At 29.2% G+C, this 23,376-nt stretch overlaps 1 protein-coding gene and 1 long non-coding RNA gene across 5 annotated transcripts in view; one reads left to right on the top strand and one right to left on the bottom strand.

Moving 5' to 3' along the window:
• Nucleotides 1–21,907, top strand: part of LOC124949545 — a 67,350-nt gene extending 45,443 nt beyond the window's left edge. For 2 of the 4 annotated variants that reach the window (XM_047494793.1, XM_047494811.1), the window contains exons 3-6: nt 875–901; nt 11,398–11,491; nt 16,390–16,747; nt 20,487–21,907. In XM_047494793.1, the coding sequence (XP_047350749.1) occupies nt 875–901; nt 11,398–11,491; nt 16,390–16,747; nt 20,487–20,657 (650 nt within the window). In that variant the 3' untranslated portion in view covers nt 20,658–21,907. The remainder of the gene's footprint in view (nt 1–874; nt 902–11,397; nt 11,492–16,389; nt 16,748–20,486) is intronic. The other 2 variants (XM_047494802.1, XM_047494821.1) reach the window with 1 other exon arrangement.
• LOC124949586 lies at nt 18,574–19,468 on the bottom strand. The gene is made up of 2 exons (XR_007101107.1): nt 18,824–19,468; nt 18,574–18,721 (listed from the first exon to the last, which is right to left on the bottom strand). It is a non-coding gene; the product is annotated as an uncharacterized LOC124949586 (long non-coding RNA).
• Nucleotides 21,908–23,376: the final 1,469 nt, after the last annotated feature.

Genomic DNA, 23,376 nt, shown 5'->3' with positions numbered 1-23,376 from the left:
GTAATATATTTAATAAATTATATCTACTATTATACAATATAATTTTATATTGTTTTTAGAATTTATACTTAGCGAACATCAATCTTCTAATATGAATTAATATAAAATAAGATTTAAAAAGTACAAATATACAATGGTGGCACAAAATTTCCTATTAATAATATTAAAAATCAATTACTTTTTTTCGAGGCTAATTTTTTACAGTTAGACTTAGAAGCTATACTTGTAATTTTATGATCTAAAAATGAAAGTCTGGAGAAAATGAAATGAATTTTTTTAATTGTTTAAATCGGCCTTGGGTCAATCTAGAAATTTATGAATCAGCAAATACACGATGTAATATCAAAATTATAATACATGACATTTTAAAAGATTAAATAAATTTATACTCTTTCTTTCTAATTTTATTCTTTATTATTGTTGTTATTATTATTATTATTATTATTATTATTATTATTATTATTATTATTATGATTATTATTATTATTATTGTTTCCGTTAGCAAACATTAATGTTGCCATTAGCATAAATAATGAAACCATAAATAATGAAAAAGTGCACTGTCCTTGGTTGCTTAGTTATGTTTATTTAATATTTGCGAAAATATTTTATCGTATATATAAAGCGATGTATTTATTTTTGTACATCTTTTGAGTCGATTATATCTAAACCAATGTAGATATATTTATCTAAGAATATGCTTAATTTTATCAATTAAAACAAATTTCGTCTCTATTATTATTCATTTTTTAGTATTATATGAATCTAAAAATCTCTCTCTCTCTCTCTCTCTCTCTCTCTCTCTCTCTCTCTCTCACTCCCTATCAATGACAAATAAATATTTTAACTTTGTTTTTTTTTTTTATCATTTCAGATTCCTTGGAATTATCGTTGCCTGTCGGTAAGTTGACTGCTTTTGTTCGACACATAGAAAGAAGTTAGAATCGAAATCCTAAAATTAAGCGGCACGCTTACTCATAATGTAACCAACGTTTGGACGTTTACGATCGAATAAGATGATCTTGGTGCTAGGTTATTCGAATTTCGACGGACGCTCTATTTTCATGTGTCGTAAAGGCCGACGGGGCCTCGTGACCAGGCTCGTTTACAGTCTATTAGTTTACACCTCGATCATAAGCCGGTACAGCGGTTGTATGTACCAGTACATGCTGCGGTGTGCCGAAAATATACTTGACAGTCGAGCAACGCGTCAGAACATTGCCGATAAAATTCTCAGATATGTGGGCTCAGACTTTTAGATGGAGAACATCCCTCTTATAATTCATACTTATTTATAAGCGCCGATGTTCGAAGTGTATCGGTACTCTTTCTCTCTCTATACTTCTATCTCTACCTCAACTTTTCTCTATCTCTATCTCTTTATCTCTCTTTCTTTATCGATCTCTCTCTCTCTCTCTCTCTCTCCCTCTCTCTCTCGTCTTGAATCAAAAGAGAAATGTTTTTTAGAAATTTCAACAAGTACCTAAAATTAACTTTGCTTTGACTTTGCGTCTATTTTTTTTCTTCTTTTCTTCTTTTCTCTATTTCTTTTTTCTTTTCTTTTCTTTTTATTTTTTCTCTTCTTTTTTCTTTAAGATGAAAAAACGCAATACTGTCAACTAGAAATGTCGATGATAAATATAAATAAAAAAAAAAAAAAAATAAAAGAAAGACAGAAAAAAAAGTAGAAGGCGTAGTTAATGGTTAACGAAACGATAAAAGATACGGTCTCTTTTAATGCGCATAGACGTTTCTGAACGATTGTGTCTATCATGACGTAAATCCCTCTTATGTAAGCCGTAAGTTATTGTCAGTAATTTTGACGAATACGTAGACGGATAATGTGACATCTGTTCTAGGGGTGACTTCGCGCTTTCAGCGATTATTAACGTTTCGGCAGATGCAAAGCGCTAACAAGCGCTCGTCCGGTTACTCATGAGATAGTTAAAGTTACTTTTTACGTTTATGTACACGTGCCTTTATGTGTTTATGATCTTACTAATACATCTAATGCATATGTATACATAATGCATACATATATGTATATAATAGATTCATATATACATACATATGCACATCATTTCATAATATGAATATACATAAATATACTAACATAACATTATAACACATATATACTTACGTAAATATAATTTTTTACATGCATATATATATATATATATATATATATATATATATCAATGTTTAGTCATATCTATCAAAAAATTATATAATATGAAAAAGTTTTAATATTAGTTGTATTAATTTAATTATACTATACTAACAATAACTTATATGGATACTTAAAAGATATAAAAAGAAAAAGAAAACAAACGATTTAAAAAATAATAATTAGTATTAAATAAAAGTTGTCATGACAAAATGAAGCTTACAAAATACGAAAATATGTATAAGTGTATAACTTACAGTTATATGACATTGTAGATAACATGATATATATGCATAGTATATATTCGTACATATAATGCGTGTGTGAGTATGTGTGTGTGTGTATGTTTGTGTGACGAAAGACACATTCGTATCATAAATACGCACGTTACCGTTGTTTGTTCCGTCATTTAAACGTTTTAATATTTCATTGTTATTAACATTCATCGTAGTACGTCATCTATTCAAGATATGAATTTAGCTAATCAACATACTCTATATGTATCGCATTAATACAAGTAAATGATACAGTAATTTCCTAAGAACTATTGCACAAAAAATAATAATATACATTATTTCGATATTACATCTTCTAATTTTTTAAAAATCGTTAAAAACGTTCTTATATACTTAGGTATGAAACTTTTTTGATCGATAATACTTCACATTATTATTATTTATTTTTGTTATTTTATATATATTGTTTATATTTTATTCTTTATTATTATTATTTTTATTATTATTATTATTATTATTATTATTATTATTATAATTTTAGAAATGTTGCCGTTAGCAAAGTAACCATAAATAGTGAAAAAATGCACTGTCCTTGGTTGCTTAGTAATATTTATTTAATATTTGCGAAAATATTTTATCGTATAAAGGGATGTATTTATTTTTGTATTTCTTTCGAGTCGATTATATCTAAAGCAATGTAGATATACTTATTTAAGAAAATGCTTCATTTTATCGATTAAAACAAATTTCGTTTCTATTATTGCTCATTTTTTAGTATTATATGCATCTAAGAATCTCTCTCTTTCTCTCTTTCTCTTTCTCTCTCTCTCTCTCTCTCTCTCTGCATGTGTGTGTATTTATATGTAATTGCTTCACACGGATGTCCTTCCTTGTTCATAAATTATATTTTTCAAAGTCATATAGGCATGTATATGTATATATATATATTTACATTATATATCTTATTATTATCGTACATATCTAATAATAATTACAACTTATTATAAATCTATGAAATCACTTTCCATTTAATTTTTTTTATTCATAATGAAAGATAAAGGAAAGTCAGCTTCATTGATCGAATTAATTTTCTTTAAAATATAACAATTGTAATGAGAACGTATGTATTTACGTTACTCAAAACTGGATCTTTATTCATTTATTCATTGATTCTCCTTCCCGTGACTAAAGACGATAATGATAAACGGAGGTCATCAAAATAATTTTATAATTATAGTAACACATTATCATATTTATGACCCCTGACGTTAAATTTGATGATTTTTTCTTTTTCTGCCAATCGTTATAGTAAATGTGATATGTGAAGCATTGTAAAAGTATTGGTACAACATAATTACACGAATGTTATATGTGATTATTTGTAACTGGTATAAGTCATTTATTTCACGTTATTTCAGAGATCAAATATATAATAAAAAAACTTTATCTTTTCTTATTTTTCGCTCTTAAATTTTGAAACGTGTCTGTGCCTATATGTGATCTGTATACCCTACAATAATAGTACTCTGTAGGAAAAATAATTATTACAGTATTTAAAATACTTGAAAAATTTTATTTATATTCTCTCTTTTTCCCTTACTTACAATTAGTTCCTTTCTTCTTTCTATTATTTTTCTCATCCATTTTCTTCCTTGCTTCTACACGACCGTCCATCTAATCAGTTTTCTTTCTCTTATTCACAAAAATTCCGTAAATCTTCCCTTCTGCTTTCTCCTAAAATCTATTATCTTTTTCCTCATTATCACGTCTAAATCTCGCTATGATCGATTGATCGATCTATTTCTCTTCATTTCATTTGCAGATTCTTTGCTCTTTTCCCTTAATTCATTTTTTTTTTTTTTTTTTTTTTTTATTTTATATTATTACGATCGCCATTTTTCTCTCTGTTTTCCGCCAGGATTTTTTATTAAGTTTAAGTCTCCTATGCATCTTATTGGAAAATATTTTACATTTATGCCCTTCTCCTAATAGTATTGGATTGTTCGGAAAGTAATTTCGTTTTTTTTTTTTTTGTGAAAATGAAAGACAATTTTCGTATAATGAACAAATATTTTATTAAATTATATATTGACTATTCTAGTCCAATACCTTTCGCCATCTTTTTGGTAGTAGCATGACTCCACGCTCATAAAATTTTTGGTCTTTGCTGGCAAAAAACTGATCGAGATGATTTTTGACCTCCTCATTTGAAGAAAAGGTTTTACCGTCTAAAAAATTTTGCAGTGACCGGAACAAATAATAATCCGAAGGTGCCAAATCTGGAGAATATGGTGGGTGCGGCATTGTATCTCATTCAAGTTGTAAAAACTTTTGGCGAGTGACCAAACTTGTATGAGATCTCGCATTATCTTCGAGGAACACTACACCTTTTCTGTTAATTAATTCTAGCCTTTTCTGTTGAAGTGCATCATTCAGTTTGTCCAGCTGATGATAGTAAACTTCCGAATTAATTGTTGTGTTATCCGGTAAAGTCTCAAAAAAAAACGATTCCTTTAAAATCCCACCAAACAGACAGTATCACCTTTTTTTGATGGATATTGGCTTTGGAAATGCTTTGAGCCGGTTCACCTTTTTTACTCCATGATCTCTTGCGTTTGACATTGTTATATACAACTCATTTTTCGTCCCCAGTAATGATGCGCTTTAAAAATGGATCATTTTCGTGACGTTCGAGAAGCAAATCACAGACGTCAACGCGACGACACAAATTTCTCTCCGTGAGAACATGGGGAACTCATATATCGAGCTTCGAGGTTAAACCCAGGCCTTGCAAGTGGTCATAAACAGTTGAATTTGATAAATTCAATCTCTCACCGATCTCACGTGTTGTTATTCGCCGTTTTGCATCCTTTATCGTGTCTTTATCAGCTTCAACCGGCCTTCCAGAACGTGATGCATCTTTGACATCAAAATTGCCGGATCAAAATTTTACTAACCAGTTCTGGCACTGGCGTACTGTCAACACATCGGTTAATTTCTTTCTGGCTTGAACAGCATTTTTACCTTTTCTATGATAAAAAAGTAAAATATGACGAAAATGTTGCTTATTGCTCTCCATATTGAAAAGGGCACCAACCAAAAACTACTGCGTAGAATCAATTGGATTTTTTCACGCACAAGCCTTGCTATATCAGCTCTCAAAACATATAATGATTATGCTGCTTAAATGTGAAGTTGGGTGCAAAAAAAAATTAAAATCCTCTGTCGGAAAAAAAAACGAAATTACTTTCCGAACAACCCAATATTTATTTCTCTGATCTTCCTATTTATATCTTTTGCTATCCATTTTTGCTATCCATTTTTTTCTATCGTTCTAAAACTATCTTGTTTATATTCATTTGCTCTCGATTTCTTTTCATACCTTACAACTCTTCTACTACTGATTCTATTCTTATTTTATACACTTTTGTTTCTTTTATTACTATATACATACGTAGGCGTATTAAAAAGATCCATTTTATAAAGCCAACATCGTGCTTTGCTACATTCACAGAAATTCGTGAATTTCAGAATTAAGAATTTCTCAATTCACAGAAATTCAAAATTGTTATTACAGATATTAGAAGAAAACAAAAGAGTGAAAAAAGAATAAACTCAGAATTACAGAATTACAGAATTACAGAAGGCCCGTATTACTTTTATATAGAAGTATTTTTAATTTGAAAAAATGCAAGAAATCTGTATCATCAAAATATCTCAAGGTCTGGGTATTACGTGTCTTTATCTTACATATTATATCATTCGTATCGTATATCGATCCTAGCATAGTTAGACAAGAAAATAAAGAATCTTCAAATATGTATTTTTTTTCCTTTTTTTTTTTTCTTTCTCTTTTTTCTTTTCTTTTTTTCTCTTTAAGAAAGAAGAACGAGATCATTATATAAGCAAACAAAGCAAATAAAAATATATTGTAAATCGCGTTTCAATATTGCTCTTTCTCTCTCTCTCTCTCTCTCTCTCTCTCTCTCTCTCACCCTATTTATCTATCTATCTATTTATTTATCTATCTATCTATCTATCTATCTACCAACATTGCATTGAACTGCGTAACTCGTGTCTATTGGGCTTATCTACGACAAATGACCCCCAGCGAACGAATAACAGAAAGGGAAAGATCAATGAAGATGTCAAGAATGATTGAAAGAAAATGAAAGAGGGTTAAGGGGAAAGGGAAGATATATATATATGCATATGTATATAGGAAGATATATATATATATACACAGGAAGAATCATGCGTACACATACATAGAACAAACAAACAAACAAACATACACACGTACATAATATTGAGCAATATCGTTTCGTTTCCTACCTTCTATATATGTATTTTACATACATCGATGTTTACATACAAACATATAAACACATATACACTTCCACAACAATACTATTATACCTCTGTAGAGTGTATATGACACATACGCACTTGATATTACTCTATAATGTAGTTTTACATTAAACATTTTTCAGAAATTAAAAGTTGTTAATTGTTTTCTTCCTCAACTTCGTTTTGAATGCCGTAGAGTCATTCACGTGATTGACATTCAATTTTGTGGAATTCATTTCATTTTCTATGACATCATTTAATTTTGAAATTACATATTCATATACTTATACTTTTTAATGTCTTATTTCAGTTTCTTGTCATAAAATTAATTGTTAGTTTATATATTTATAACTATACTATATAAATACTATATTCCTTCATATAAAAAGTACACTATTTAAAAAAGAAAACTTTGTATATTATAGTTAAAGATAATATAATCTTCTTTTAGACACTAAAGAAAGTTCGATTGTATAAAATGAATATACAATCTTATATTTGTAAAATATATATATTTTTTAAATTTCTTTTATAATATTGATAAAAAGAAATTAATTTGTATATGTTATCAAAGAAAAGAAAAAAATTATGAAAAGGGTATTATATGAATAAATCGATTTATGCAAAATCGATTGAGTGTTCAACGTGCAATTTCATGCTAAATCATTTTATTAATGGATTATAAAAGGAATTGATCGAGTCACGATATCGAGTTGATTTTATTGCTATTGAAATAATGAAAAAAGGAAATGAAAAAGACGATGTGTCATTTATCACGAAACAACGGCGTGCTTCTCTTACGAAGAAGGTGCTGAGACACGTAAGAAGTGACCACTTAGACGATGAGAGATAACGTTTAACAGTTCATTTATACTGATATCTGAGAACTAGTTTATTTATCATTTTTTTTTTTTTTTTTTTTTTTTTTTTTTTTTTTTAATCGTCAAAAGAATTACGTGATAAATTAAAAATTCATATATAGATTTATACTTGATCGCATTAAAGTATTACAGACAGATCAATCGAGAGATCTATGATATTTCGAATTATATATTAGTCGTTTTATGAGGATTATTTACAGAATTTAGATCATTTAATAACAATCGTCAATATTTAAAAAAAAAAGAAATATCTAAGTTTATATATCTTGACACGATTATATATAATTATATAATAAATTACAGATAGTAATTTGGATTATAATATATGAAAAATTATTATTTATGAAGTAAAAATTGTCTGCGTTTAGAATAAAATTACGACATAACTTACAATTATAAGATACTTTTCACTTAAAAATAACGAAACGTATAGAAAATGACCTGACTATTTTTAAAGTCGCCTTATTCGACATAAATTAGTATAAAAACAAAATGCATTTAAATATTGTGGAAATATTTCAGTGCATATATCCGTATATAACCTATAGTCCAATAATAAAGAAGAGAAGTTTTGCCGCATAGCGAGTTAAAAATAAGATAGTTCACATTGGCTATTCTCAGCACGTGTTCTCTTACTTATTGCTTTATCTTGTCCTCGTGCATTGAACATCATCATACCTCGTGTGCAAATACGACAAATGTTATAAATTTCATTTCTAAGAGAGAAATTAATGCGATTCATTTTCTCTTTCAACAAATTTTCATGAAATTATGTATAACATTAATCTCTCAAATTACAATCAATATACAGCTTTTATTTATATCTATAATTCTATGTATAAATTATATAATAATATTACAAAATTATGTTGGTATATAATATAATATTTCATTAAATATTATATTAATAATATACTAATATAATAAAAGAGTTGTTAAGTATATACAAAAGCATAATAAAAAATATATATGAATAACAACTTTTATACATATGGTATACATAATATGATTTTATGTATATTTTCAATGACTTTTATATACAAGATGTTCAAAAAAAAACCATTCCATATTTATATAATAGACCGGATACACCGTACTGAGTAAAAAATTTTATATAAATATAAGTTGAAAGGTTAAACATATTCAAAATATAAACACTTTGTGATTAACTGGAGATTGCAAATGTGATTATTATACAAGTACGAAGTATCATGCTGAAAATGTCACTACTTACATCGATTTTCTTTGAAATGTTAAATTTTTGGGTAGACATTATGAGAGATCACCTCATTAACTCTGTAATATTCCCAAATTGATTTTCTGAGAATTGCTTATCGCAATTTTTTTATGAATACATTACTTCTATTCTTAAAGTATATGGTTTTGACTGAAAGACTATCGATCTGTTGAATGCATGATGGAAGTCTAATTCATTTCGTTCGTAATGTCAGAGAACACTCAGACACGATGTTCAGCCAAAAGTGAATTGAATGTAGTGAATCTGTTGCATAGCACACTCGATTATCTGATTTAAATATCCTGGATGTTTTTTTATAAGAATATTTGAAAAGCATAATGTATTCCTTGCCGATAAATTAATCATTGTTAGAAGAATTACGTAATTGAATCAAGCATCCTTGTGAAATAATATAATACAGACCTAGAATTTTTGAAAGACTCTAAGAAGTAGATGTCATGCTTATATAGTAGGAGGACATGACATAATGAAGTTCCACATTGTGGAACATATTCTGTAAATATCGGATAATAAGTCGATCATGATGTTAACATATAAAAATGTGTATATCACAGAAACGGTTGACCTTTTGACCTATGTTTATATAGATTTTCTACTCGGTATATTGTGTCCTATCTAACGTATAAATATGGAATGATATTTTTTTTCAACACCTTGTAAATATGTTACATATATACTATACTATATACTATATATATATATATATATATATATATATATATATATATATATATGTTCTATATGTTATACAAGACGTCTGTTAAATATAAATGTATCTATGTACATATATATACAGGATGTCTTTCCTTTAACTCACAACGTTGAAATATCTCATGAGTGACTGAAGCTATAAAAAAAAAAAAATTCATAAATGTTATTTGATATGAAAAAGTAACCGTAATATTGTGGTCTTTACGTGATCTTGAATGAAAAAAAATTCATAAAAGTTGAACAATCAACACAAAATGAAATAATTATTGAACCATTTTTTATCATGTATATAGCAACTCGCATACACACATTCGCGTATTCATATACTTGTATGCATTCTGCACATACCTTAGATCATTATTTTGCGCTTACCTTCATGGTGTAACATAACTTTTTATTCTTTACATTCATTGACAGAATATTTCTGTCATAAAAATTTATATTACGTTAAAAATGACTTTCTAAATGAGTTATTAAATAAATGTACCTTTGTGCTACATCATTGAACTTATCTCAATGTCACTTACAGTACCACATAAAAAACAAATTATATGATACTATTTAAAAAACTGCATGTGACCTCGATTTTTTTATCGAAAAAATATATTTTATTGAGATGCCTGAAAAATCTGTAGATTTCTTCTGATATTTAAGTATAAATTTATTTAATAAAAATTAAAAAATGAAGGAGTCTCGTGAAATAGAGTAGTAGTGTCAAAACAAATAACAAATAGTGTCACCCGATGTTGTCAATCTAATTTAAGAAAAAGCACAGTCACGATCATTATTTTTAGGCAGGTCAGTTTAATGTACGTACAACATACATACATACATACATACATACATACATACACAAAAATGCGTCCTTTGTTACTAAGCGTAAATACTTTCGACTCTGTTTCTAAAACAATTCTAAAACATTAATTTGTTTTTTAATGTCTTATAATAATCTTTAATTGATCGTAATTCCTATTTGCAGAATATATATTTCCATTAATTTGAGATCGCATATCAATATCCATTCTCATTTACTCGATACTTCATCAAATCAATGTTTTATTGAAAAACATTACGTTTTTTCTTTTTTTTTTTTTTTTTCTTTTTTGTTAACCCTATATAATTTTAAATTAATCATATTTAAAAAGAAATAAAATCGAGACGTTACGAAATCGAAATCTTGACGACGTATAACTAAAGTTTTTCATACGATGACGAATAACTTATATAGTTGATCGATCGATCGAAATTGAGGGTAGAAATCTTGTCGACTCGTACCGTACATGTACACTCTATGAAAATATAGCTGGTCAATACTTACTAACTCACATACTATATACATACTCTTGGTGCAAGAAAATTCCAATAAAAAATAATGTAAAAATAATACGAAATTTTATAGGTAAGTAATTGTGAGAAGTATGTGAATATAGACAATTAGAACAAAAATTGTTTAAAATACAAACCGCTTAATTATTTTTTCTTTTTTTAACACTGTAACTATAACCTACTTTTTATCACTATCTATCAATTTGAAATGTACTGAAAAGAAAAAAAGAAAACTTTTATCTATCCGTTATTATTTTTAATTGAATTAATTTTAAATAATAAATAAACAGAAGGAGCCATCAATTAACGTTACTCTCTATACTGTAATAATTATAATTTCGATAATTATATTATAAAAAAAAAAATTTTTAATCCCTCATTTCTTCAACGAGTGTTAAATATATATTTATTTTGTCTAATATAAAATACAGCTAATTCAATAAAGAAATGTTTGTATTTTCTTTTCAGATCAGCCGGTCGACAGCGTTTATATGATATGTGGCGTGCTAATAGCTATGGTATTGGTCGGTGTTATCATCGTCCTACTTGCCGTAACAATCAGGTAAAAGGATTCTCCTAATATAATTTACTTTAAAATAATATGACATTGTTAAATTTGATAGTATCTATAATCAGATAATAACAGTAGATACATTAATCGTTTATCTGAATCAATATCAAATTGAAATGTTACTTTTGAACTAGAACTAAATGAAATTCATCATGATTACGTGTCTTTCTTCGTAGAATTAAATTATCGACTCACCGTGATTTTCACGAAAAAATTAACTTTAAAACAATCGAGTTACAAACATCTCGATTTTCTTTTTTTCTTTTCTTTTTTACACTAAAAATTTTAGTATAAAAAAATAAAATAAAATTTATAATTTCGATCGATCTAACGTTGCATTTCTAATCGAATTAATTTTATCGACCTAATGGTGAACTGATCTTATGTTCACTGAGATCATTGAGAAAACTCAATAGATTATAACTTGTTTACCGTCATTAATAAGTCAATAAAATGTATAAAAAAAGAAATTTCTTCAGATATCGTAATTAATGAGGACATATAAATACCCGGCGATCTTGAAAAAGAAAATATTTTCTTGCTCGATAACATTCTGTAATTGTCACTTAATTACTCGATCATTGAAGACAAATCGCGTGTACTTGTTTGCTAAAAGTTCATACCCAATTAGGGTCAACCACGAAGTGATCCCACATCGTCGGTACAGTCAATTAACACCGTCTGCATTGTATCACACGAATCGTTATAGATATATAATATATAAATATATAAATATATATAATATATATATATATATAAATATATATAATATATATATATATATATATATGTGCATATTTACATTTTATATATATATAATGTCTAATAATATAAATATATATATAAATGTGTGTGTGTATTAGACGTATTTCTGTATATAAAACGACGATAAGAATCATTAATGTATTTCTATCGCTCTTGCATAAAGATACGCTTACTTACTAATGAACGATAGTTAGCATATTTCAGATGAAAAATCCAAGTTATCCGTGTTATTGAGAGAATTTCCAACAACGTGACAAATGACTTAACTTTCGTAATGGAAAATAACAATCTTCGAGAAAAATTACGTCAAACAAATTTTATTTTCCTTTTAGTTATTTTTATTTCTTCCGATGATATTTTTGAATAAATGACATTTTTACATCTAACGAATCCCCGGGTATTCTCTTTACTTATTTTTACTTCTTTTAATTCTGAACAAATGACATTTTTCACAGTCGATCGAAATTTATTTTCCTTTTATTAGTTATTCTATCAACCTTATAATCTAAGTTATTAATTAAATTAATCAATGTAAAAGATTTAAAGGGCAACCTGTTATAACTATCGATATCAAAGCTTATTTTTCTATGATATCCTATTTTTGTAATAGAGCAAAGGAGAAGAGCTATGTGGTACGGTCGACTACACCATGTCGACTACACATACATTCGGTTTCTTTGACAATTACGTTACAGATAATACGATGACGTTGCTTTATACAATATATCACGTCATCGTCCTCGACTTTATAGAATATATACATATTTTCAATAGACGTTTTTCTTCTTTATAGTTGCGTCATAGATACCAACTTCCTCTCAGAAATCTAAAGTATCTCGATTATATGCACGTGTGAGCATTTCTAAAGAAACATTTTTCCAATAAGATCCGTTAAGAGTAATTAGGATCAGCCTCGAAGCTTAGTTGCGATTAGTCCTGAAATGGCAATGCGATGTAAAGGCGTATATCTATGCTTTGTATATATGCGTGCGAATGTGTGTCTGAGCATGTGTAAGAGGATGTATATGAGTAATGTGTGTGCATGAGAAAGAGAAACAATGATAAAAAAAAAAAAATAAGAAGAACGTGAAAATGGAACGATTAAAAATAACAATCACTTTGCAATTCTATTTCTCAAAGAGGATTAGACAGGATAATAAGTTAGATTATATATATATATATATATATATATATATATATATATATATCTTCAGTATGAATGATAAATGCATGCAATCTGATCCTAACTTCATTTGGCCGTATTATTCGATAATTATAAACTATATAAATTTAGCTCTTACATTTGATATTCAATAAATAATGATTTTAAAAATCATTAACGAATGGTATGCGTGACGCTTTCAGTTTGTTTTTGCTCATAATTATTTCATATTTAATAAACATTATTAGAACACTTTTTTATCATCGAAATTACTCTCGTATGTATTAATATGTCGATAATATCTTAATACTATTATTATCTAGGCCATTAACTTAATTAAAACAACTCGCGTGCTACGAAGAATAGATACTTATCGTGTAGTTATTTCACGTGCTAATTTCCAAATTAATTCGTGATTCGATAAAAAAAAATTTCACGAAGTCGTCCATTGGTTGTTATCTTAGCCTTATTTTCTTACTTTCCTTTTTTTTTTTATTACACATACCTCATTTTTTAAATCGTATCGTTTATTTTCGTTGCAACGAGAAATTCAATTTTATTTCATACTTTTATACAATTTTGATAGAAAAAAAATCATCTAATCACAAATATTTATAAACGTGTACTGATTGTGTTTCTTGTGGTTTATCGTGACTCATTAAACGTTTATCGCGATATCGAGAAATACTTAAATCAGCACTGATAAGTTATTAATAAAAGATACTTATATATCAATTAACGGAAAGACAAAGAAAAAGAATGATAGAGAAAGAGAGAAAAAGAGAGAGAAGAAAAAGAGTAAGAGCGGAAATGAAGGATAAAATATATGGATTTCTCGGGATTTCTCGGGATTTAACAGAAATATAATTATAGATTATAACAAATAGTGTATTTATATTTCTTTTTTATTTTCTTTTATTTATTTTTTTTATCATGACTATATATGTTTAAGAATTCGGTAATTTTGTATTCTTTCATTTTATATTATATGCTTTTAACAAACCAATTTTTTATTTTTATATATCAAATGAAACATTATTATTTTTATCAAATATCCCTATTTATCTCAAAAGTATTATTCAAATGAGTGTACTTAGCATATAACACATGCAACCACACAACACACTTTTGCGCGTCTCTTGGATCCGATCACGTATATACACTTATACACATTCATTACTAACAGAAATAGACTTTAATTAAACCAGCCACATTTATCGTACATTTTGTGGCCCGTAATAGATATGTCTCGCACGAGGTCGCCACGAAAGAATCAATTTTGATGGTCTGTTAATTAAGTTAGCAATAATAGCTATTGTCATGTATTTCCTTGTTTGTAGAGTGTTAAAAAGAAGAAAAAAAGAAAGAATACAGAAAAAAAAAAGAAACGTAAAAAATCACGATTCTTTTATAATTACATCAAAAATTATTTCCTTGCCTACTAATTGACAATGTTTTTATTTTCGTACATTATATATATATATATATAATGTATTATTCATAATGTAATTCGATTTAATTATGAAAAGTAGTCGGCGTATTGGTCGACATAACGATAATTGATGAAGAACAACAAATTTGAAATGACTTTTAGCAACCGTTTCTAACGTTTTATTATTCTTTCGAAATTTTATCTTCCAACTGTTTACTTCTATTATAATAATCGCATGACGTATGTACAACATAAGAAGATATTATCCAGTATATTACATACAAAAGAATATATATATACACATATATATATATACACATATATATATATATATATGTATTATGTTGAATGTATGTACATATATGCATGTATAATGTATATATAGGATGTATGAAGTATATGTATGTATGTACATATATATGTATATTAAGTATATTTATGCATGTATATATTATATGTATGCATATATATGTTTTTATATATAGATATAATATATGAAGGTAAAAGGCAGCGTTCCTTGTTTCCAAGCGTAACGTTGCACGAATCGTTTTGGAAGGGGCCTCTCTATCTCTTTCTATCTCTCTCTCTCTCTCTCTCTCTCTCTCTCTCTCTTTCTTTCTCTTTTCTCGTTCACTCGATTCGTGGCCTTCCCCAAGGAGCGTCGGTCGTATACACACATATATACAGCTAGTCTGTACCTCTTTATTTCTCTCTCTTTCTTGCTGATATTCTCTCTCTCTCCTCCTCGAAAAAAACGTCATACGCGCGCGACAAACCGTTCGAATTTCATAAAGCAGCGCCACGTAGCGACGATAACGACAATCACTCTCTCTTGTTGCGCCAATGAGAACAACCGTCTAGCGTGACGTCAGAGTGATCTATATAAGAGGCTTACGCGCCCTTCTCGGGCTCAGACTCAAAACACGAAAGAGACGGAAAGCAAGTCGTCGGCTGGTTCGCAGTGAGTGTGTCTATCGAGGGCGCTCGCGTGCGCGCTTGCCGTCGAAGAAACGAGGAGTATATAAAAGAACAAAAAGTAACAATAAGGGAGTGTGCGTGTAACGATATACGTACAAGTATATATATACATATATATTTATACAGATATATATATATGTATTCATTCGAGCATTGACTGCTTTACAAGGCGTTTCTATGCGTTCCATGTCTCATCGTGTGGTAAAAAGAGTGCTCGAGGAAGGTGTATTGTGTCTCTAAGAGAAATTCTAGAGAGAGAGAGAGAGAGAAAGAAAAAAAAAGAGAGAGAGAGAAGAAAAAGAACGCTAAAGGGCACCCTCGTACATGCGTATCGTGGTTTCGATCCGAGCAACATGTCATCTTTAAAAAATTAGCTTGAAATTGTAAACTTGATAAGAGAGAGAGAGAGAGAGTGAGAGAGAAAGAGAAATAGACTGACGACCGATTTTCTACGGAACTCGAAACGAGATAGAACGAAATAGAGTGAAAGAGAAAGACATCAAAGATGGTTGGAAGCAATGGTACGATGATAGCCATACGGCTTGTTCGCAGCAAACTAAGGAAAAGGGAGGAGCATCATTCAAATGTCGTTCATCCCGAGGATGCCACTGTCGTACAAACGGCAACGGTCTCGGCATCCTCAGCGACGATTTCAACGATCGTCTCCACATCGCCATCGTCTCAGCTGGGCAACGAGCGATGCTTGGCACAGGTGACCACCGGCGATGGTACTTCCCCTCCTTCCCCCACCGCCGTAACAACGGTCACCACCGCCACCACCACTACAACCACCGCTACGAGCATCGAGCACGATGGTGCTTATCCGATTGCCAGCACGCAGGACCAATTCGTCTGGCAGTTCCCGCCGCCTTACCCGCCACAGCAATATACATTGTCCTATAACGACCAGGTAAGTCTCTTCTCTCAATTTTTATATTCCTTTTTCAAATTTTTTTCATTAAACTCAAAATTTCTTCCATTCTAATAATCCCTCTTACTCAATTACTATTAATTTTCCTAAATAAAATATATTGTACGCTTTATTTATTTGCAATGTTTACATTGACCTCTCTAACTTCTTATCGACTGCGATTGTATGTAAAATGTTTTTTTGTTGAGCGATAGTTTACCTCAATTTGAAGAATTTGAAAAAAAAAAAAGAAAGAAAGAAAGAAAGAACAAATAATATAAGCAAAGAAACGTCGAAATGTTTTAAACGTTTGATTAGCTGCGTTTACGTTATAATTATGCTATACAAGTGTACAATGAACGTCGATGCACCATCTGTTCAGAAACACTTGCGTTATTATTTACTAATTCGTTGATGGTGATTCTTTAAGAGAGAAACCTTACGTAGTTTCCAAGTTCGAGCCAGTATGTCTGCCGTAAGAGAAGAATGATTCGTAAAATCAACTATCGTTTAATAGTGTAAAAAAAAACGAAGCGCAAGGACAGTGACCCCTGATACGCTGTGATGGCTCCTTCTCCTCTTCCTCTTCCTCCTTCTTTTCCTCCTCTTCCTCCATCGTTGCCGAGCCTCTCTTTATACCTTTGCTTGTACTATTTTTGTGACGATCGAACTGTCTCTCGTGAGAATATATTATCCTTCGAACTTTTTTCCTTTCGTTTCTTTTGTCTTTTTTTAATTTATTTTTTTTTTTTTAATTTTAAAAATTTTCAATTACTTTTTTCTCTTTTTCTTTTTTCTTTTTTTCCTTCAAACTCTTTTTCCGTCCCTCTCCTTCTCTCTCTCTCTCTCTCTCTCTCTCTCTCTCTCTCTCTCTCTCTCTCTCTCTTCTTTCTCTCTCTCTCTCTCCACATCTAATAATAAATACGTTTCTGTATTCTGAGTTCGAAGATTTGGAAAAAAAAGTGAATGTAAATAAGTTGCGTCAATCCTTTTTTTTTTTTTTCTTTTTTTCTTTTTTTCTTTTTTTCTTTTTATAAATACATTCGACTACTTGCATTAATTTCCTATTTGTATTAGCATAATATATTCATATTATCTAGTAATATACATAAAAAATACTTAACCAGATGGAAAAATGTTACGAATCTTAATGTAAATTCAGTAAAAATAGATTGATATTTCGATAGCCAAGACGATTTGTGTTGCCTATATAAACATTTACGTTAGTTTATGAAATTGAAAGGCATTAATAAATATATATCATTTTCTCAACGTCACGTTTACTTCTATTTTTAATAGTTGCTTTTGAATTTGCATCTCTATACATATATATTATCGAAAAAAAGATCATTAATCAAATAATACAATTAATACGTTAATATAATATCGAAGATACAATAAAGAATCGGCTGAAAATTCTTAAATTATTAATTTTAAAAATCAATCAACTTTTTCAAGACTTTTCAAGATAATTCTTTCTTCTGATTGTAAAATTACAAGCCTAGTAAAATTATCTTTTTTTTTTCTTTTTTTTTCCTTTTTTTTTTTTTTTAATTTAGCTTAAAAATTCTCGAATAAAGGAGCAATTGATTTTTTTAATTATTTAAGAACTTTCGGTCACGATTGTATATTTATATTTATATATTAATTGTATGTATATATTTATTAATAATCAATGAGATTCAAGGAACGAAGTATGAAAATAAAGTAGATAAGTGAAGTCTTTAACTATTCCGATGATTAATAAAACAACTATACCATCAATACTATTGATTTAGCAAGGACAACATGTGAGGTATATGGTCGAACAAGTAAAACAGTCATTGTTGCTTATCGAACGAAATCACGAGATTGCGATATTCGGATAGAAAGAAATTTTATCGACCGCTGGAAAAATTTTTGACAATATTATTCTTTCATTTTACTATTAGTTCCTATATCTTATTCAAATTTCAAAACATTGCCTTTACTTTCCTAAAGGAGAAAAAAATACAGATATTATATAATATAATCGTTACATGCGATATCGTTAAATTATTATCAAACTTATCCAAATAATTAATTTAATGATCGAACAAATTCATCTTATCTCTTAATCAATATTCCTGTTCGTTTAATTTTAATTTTAATATCATGTTTAATTTTAATGTCATCTATTTTTCTTTTTTCTTCTTCTTATTATTATTATCATCATCATTTTTTTTCTTTTTCATTTCGTAGAAATTTAAACTCAAAATTCATAGTAATCCAACGTCTATCATTGATATCATTTTATCTCGGAAAAAATACGAAAAGATATTTCCAATTTGTTAAATCATTCTTTTGCACGTAAATGTTCTTTGTCCTGGCACCTTGGATGCGTGCGATTCGCGTGATGCGTGCGATTCGCAATGCGTACAATCGTCAAAGTGATTTGAGGTCGACATTACCCTTGAAACTGGCTAATCGTTTAGCTTTCAAATTTTAAATAGATCTCGATGTCTCGCGAGACACATGCGTTTGCCAGCCTAAAATCGTCCGTTCTTTCGTAATGCAGATGAGACTATGGCATTACGACTTGGCGATATTTCTCTTTGAAGTATCTTAAATCTAGCACGTAAAACTACATTTTTTACGATAATAATGATGATTATGATGACAAAAAATATTGTTATCATTGTAATATTTATTTCTTTTCCCATTTTATTTTATTTTCTTTCTTTTTACGTTTTTTCTTTCATAAGAACGTATTATCGAAAAATAAATTTGAAATGAAAATAAGATAAAAGTGATATATATATATATATATATATAAAATTAAAAAATGAACAAAAGAGATAGAAAAAAATAGAAGTAAATTATTTTCTATGCAAAAAGATTTACTTTGAGGGAAACTTCACCCTCGAATCGACTCCTTTATCGCCCTGTCCAAGTTCGGCATGGCGCGCCCTCAAGCTTGTTGCTAAATTTAACGTGGGTGGACGGTATATCGAGGAGCGAGGTCGATCCATTGAGTCGACATAACGGCTGCCATTCTTGCAGCTGTCACCTACCTGACAAAATAATAAGAAAATAAAAAATAAAAGAAAAAGGAAGTGAAAAGAGAGAAAAGAAAGAAGTAAATGTAGAAGTAGAAAGACTCTTTAACATTAGTATTCTATTTCAGTCAGAATCTTATTAAATTTAGAAGCAAACTACACGATTATTCTTTTCGATAATTCATTTCTATATAAACTATAGTCGCGTTTGATATCATTTTAATAAGGCGAAAAAAGATTACTACAAAATTTATCTCTTTATTCGTGATAAGAGTCTCCCGCAAATTCGATGACGAATTAATTATATACCATTGACGAATTTACTTGCTCATGATGATGTAACGTGTACTGCGTACATATATATACATATACATAGTTGAATATTTAAGTATTCGTACAGTAGAAATATATTTCCGTACTTCTAGTCTACGAAATACTTAAATTCCCCACTGTATGCTGTATATATATATACACACACATACACATAGTATATTATACATGTGCATATATGTATATGCGCTTTAAAACATGTTATTAGTCCGAAGTACGGAAGAACGTCATTTACTCGATAGTAATCATTTTACGAAAACATTGATATACATGTGTGTGTGTGTGTGTGTGTATGTATATATGTGTAGCTAACAGAACGTCGCTTCCTTTTAATTCTCTTTGATATATCAGATTTGATCGTTAATATTGTCTTTTTTCTATTCTTTTTATAGGATGCTCTTGTACATACGCTACCCGCGGGCGGTAGGCCGGGATTTGCAAAAGGCTTTCGTAAAAACTTTGGTGGACATTGGCGTCGTTTAGTCAAGAGGAAACCAGAAACCGAGACTTGTGCCATTCCACCGGAACTTAAGGATCAGCTAAAAACGATATACGTTTATTGACCGACCGTACAGATGATACCAAATCGTACCTCCATTTTACCGTTGACCTTCCAATCCGATAAAAAAACAAACGCTTTTTTCGTATCATAATTCGTAAGATACATCGTTATATCGATTAATAACATTAAGGGATCGAATTTGAAAGATTGTTTAACGAAGCGATATCGAAAGGAACAAAAAAATATGAGGGGAAGAAAAAAAAAGAAGTCTAAAACAACAAATGCAGGACGGGTCAAAAAGTTACTTCTCATCGATTACTCTTTTTCAGGCTTGTAGTTAGTCTTATAGTTTTACAAGCTAGACTTGTATTTTTACGATATGAAGGGAAAATAATCAGCCTAAAAAAGTTTCAAAAAAGAGCAATCCATTTTTATTATCATCTAGGAACTTTTGACCCAATCCGCATAAACAATGAATCATCAAGCGAGGGATGACTTTTCTTGCTAGTCCAAGTTAGATATTTTGGGATAATGAAAAATTAAAAAAGAAAAAAAAAAAAGTAATCAGAGTTATTGTTGTGAAATTATCAACAGAATAATGAAATGTTTAAATCAAAACATATCAGAAAAAGTGCCCAAAAGAATTATCTCTAGGATGTGAAGCTCCTATTCGACTTTGAATATCGTGAAAATCTGAATCTACATCAGACCATCTATCTCCATTCACCGAAAAGTGCCTTTTTTAAATTCTACTCTCAATCATTTTATTCACGAATGGACACGAAACGTCATTCATATAATAGTCGTGTATCGTCTTCCCATCGTTCGAGGAATCGTAACACGCTGAAATTTCTGGACTATAAGCGCAAATATGAGGAAGATAAGCTTCGTTAAGCGATGTAAAAGAATTTTTATGAGACTGAAAAAAACGTTAAAAGAGCTACGACAAAACGAGTTACATCGTAGCTTTTTTCTGTCTGTGTATGTATTTTACTATTGATCTATAATAGTAAGAGATAGAAAGAGAGAGTCACTCAACTGAGAATCACTTTCACAACGCACTAGTATTAACGTTATTACCTGAGAAATATATCTAATGTCTAATATGTAAAAAAAAAAAAAAAATATGATGAGCGGAGCTATATTATTAGAGGTAAAAGAAAAGATAAGAAAAGGGAAGAAGAATAAATCTCCTAAAAGCGTTTTCTGCTTCTCTCGCACGTGTCTCTTCGAAAAAAAAAAAAGAAAAAAGAAAAAAATAGAAAAAAAAAGAAAAAAAATAGAAAAAAAAAGCTCTGTCATTAATGTAAATACTAGACGTATGTAGTTTTTAAATAACGATGGCGTAAACTAAACAATTTTGAAGCTGCAATCATATTGACGTATCAAAATATCCTCGATATCGTACGACTAATTGCAATGATTTTTTCTAATTTAACAAATTTAATTTTTTCTTTAACTAAGTTTGTTGTAACGAGTACGATGTATTCAATTCGAAACAATCCAATCGATTATATGTACATGTAATGTTAATGTGACAAATGATTTAGTCGTACGTTCCTTAGTGTCGATCTTGTTGCTCGTCTATGCGCTATTTGGTATGTAGAAAATAGAATGAAAGGGGATAATCAGAACAAATGTTGTAATTTAATAGATAGATACACTCTATTCTTTATTGTTCTATCCCCGCCCTTTTCTTTCTTCGACGAAGTCAATACCATGAATAGTGTGTAGTATTTTGTAGCGAACTTAGACCAATTTAAGAGATCTTTAATAATTACATTTACGACTCATATTGAGTCTGCACTACTTGCTAAACTACTACGGTATTTCAATTGCGTATTATTGTAAGTTGTACAGCAACGCAAAGCTTCGCTAAATATCCGAAAACGTTGTTGTCTTGCCCTTTATATAAAAAACAAAAAAAAAAGAACATTCGTTTTTCTGGAACTCCTTCGATTGCTCATTTGTTTCTTTGCCAAATTGTAAACATAGCTTCTTGATGAGACATTGAGCGAAATTTTTTTTGGCGTATGCTGTTGGTATAAGTATGTCTGCTGTTTCTATGTGCGTATGCTTTTCTGGGTGCATGTGTGTGTATGCAAAAGTGCGATTGTGGAAGCATGGAACAAAAAGTAATACTTAACGAAGAGGTAAAAGTGTTTAATTTGGCAATTGTATATTGGTGACTATATTAGTCATGTGAAAACATAAAAAATGAATGAAAAGAAACAACAAAAGGGTATATAAAGAAAAGCCTCTATCCAACCAACGTTCCTGCTGCAGCCGAAACTGTGAAAAGAAATTTGTATTATGATATTTTAGGACACGACGACTGTAGCGTAAATAATATAGCATTGTAATGCTTTCGCGCGGCACGAATTATTCTAACAATACGAATTTATTCAAGTGCCTACGTCATATATATATATATATATATAAATATATATATATATATATATATATATATATATATATATATATATATATATATATAATATATGTACAGTAAAAAAAAACGTAAAAGCGAAATTATAGGAAGGAGCTGCGCTCCCACCACCTAGTCACTTTTAAAAATACCATCGAAACGTATCCCTACGAATTTTTAGTACAGCTTCGAGTTTCCCTTTGACTATCTATCTAAATACGATAATATTAAATAAAAGATTTCAAACGAATTCGAGACATTTATTTTTTTTCCCGAGGATTTTTCCAATGTTTTTCTTCTAGATTCTTTTTGTCTTAAATTTATATTTTATAAAATAATAAAATATAAATGT

The sequence above is a fragment of the Vespa velutina genome, chromosome 1 (assembly GCF_912470025.1).
Source record: "Vespa velutina chromosome 1, iVesVel2.1, whole genome shotgun sequence".
NCBI classification, from domain to species: Eukaryota; Metazoa; Arthropoda; class Insecta; order Hymenoptera; family Vespidae; genus Vespa; species Vespa velutina.
The sequence above is the reverse complement of the archived record's forward strand: the minus strand, read 5'-3'. Positions and strand labels throughout refer to the sequence as shown.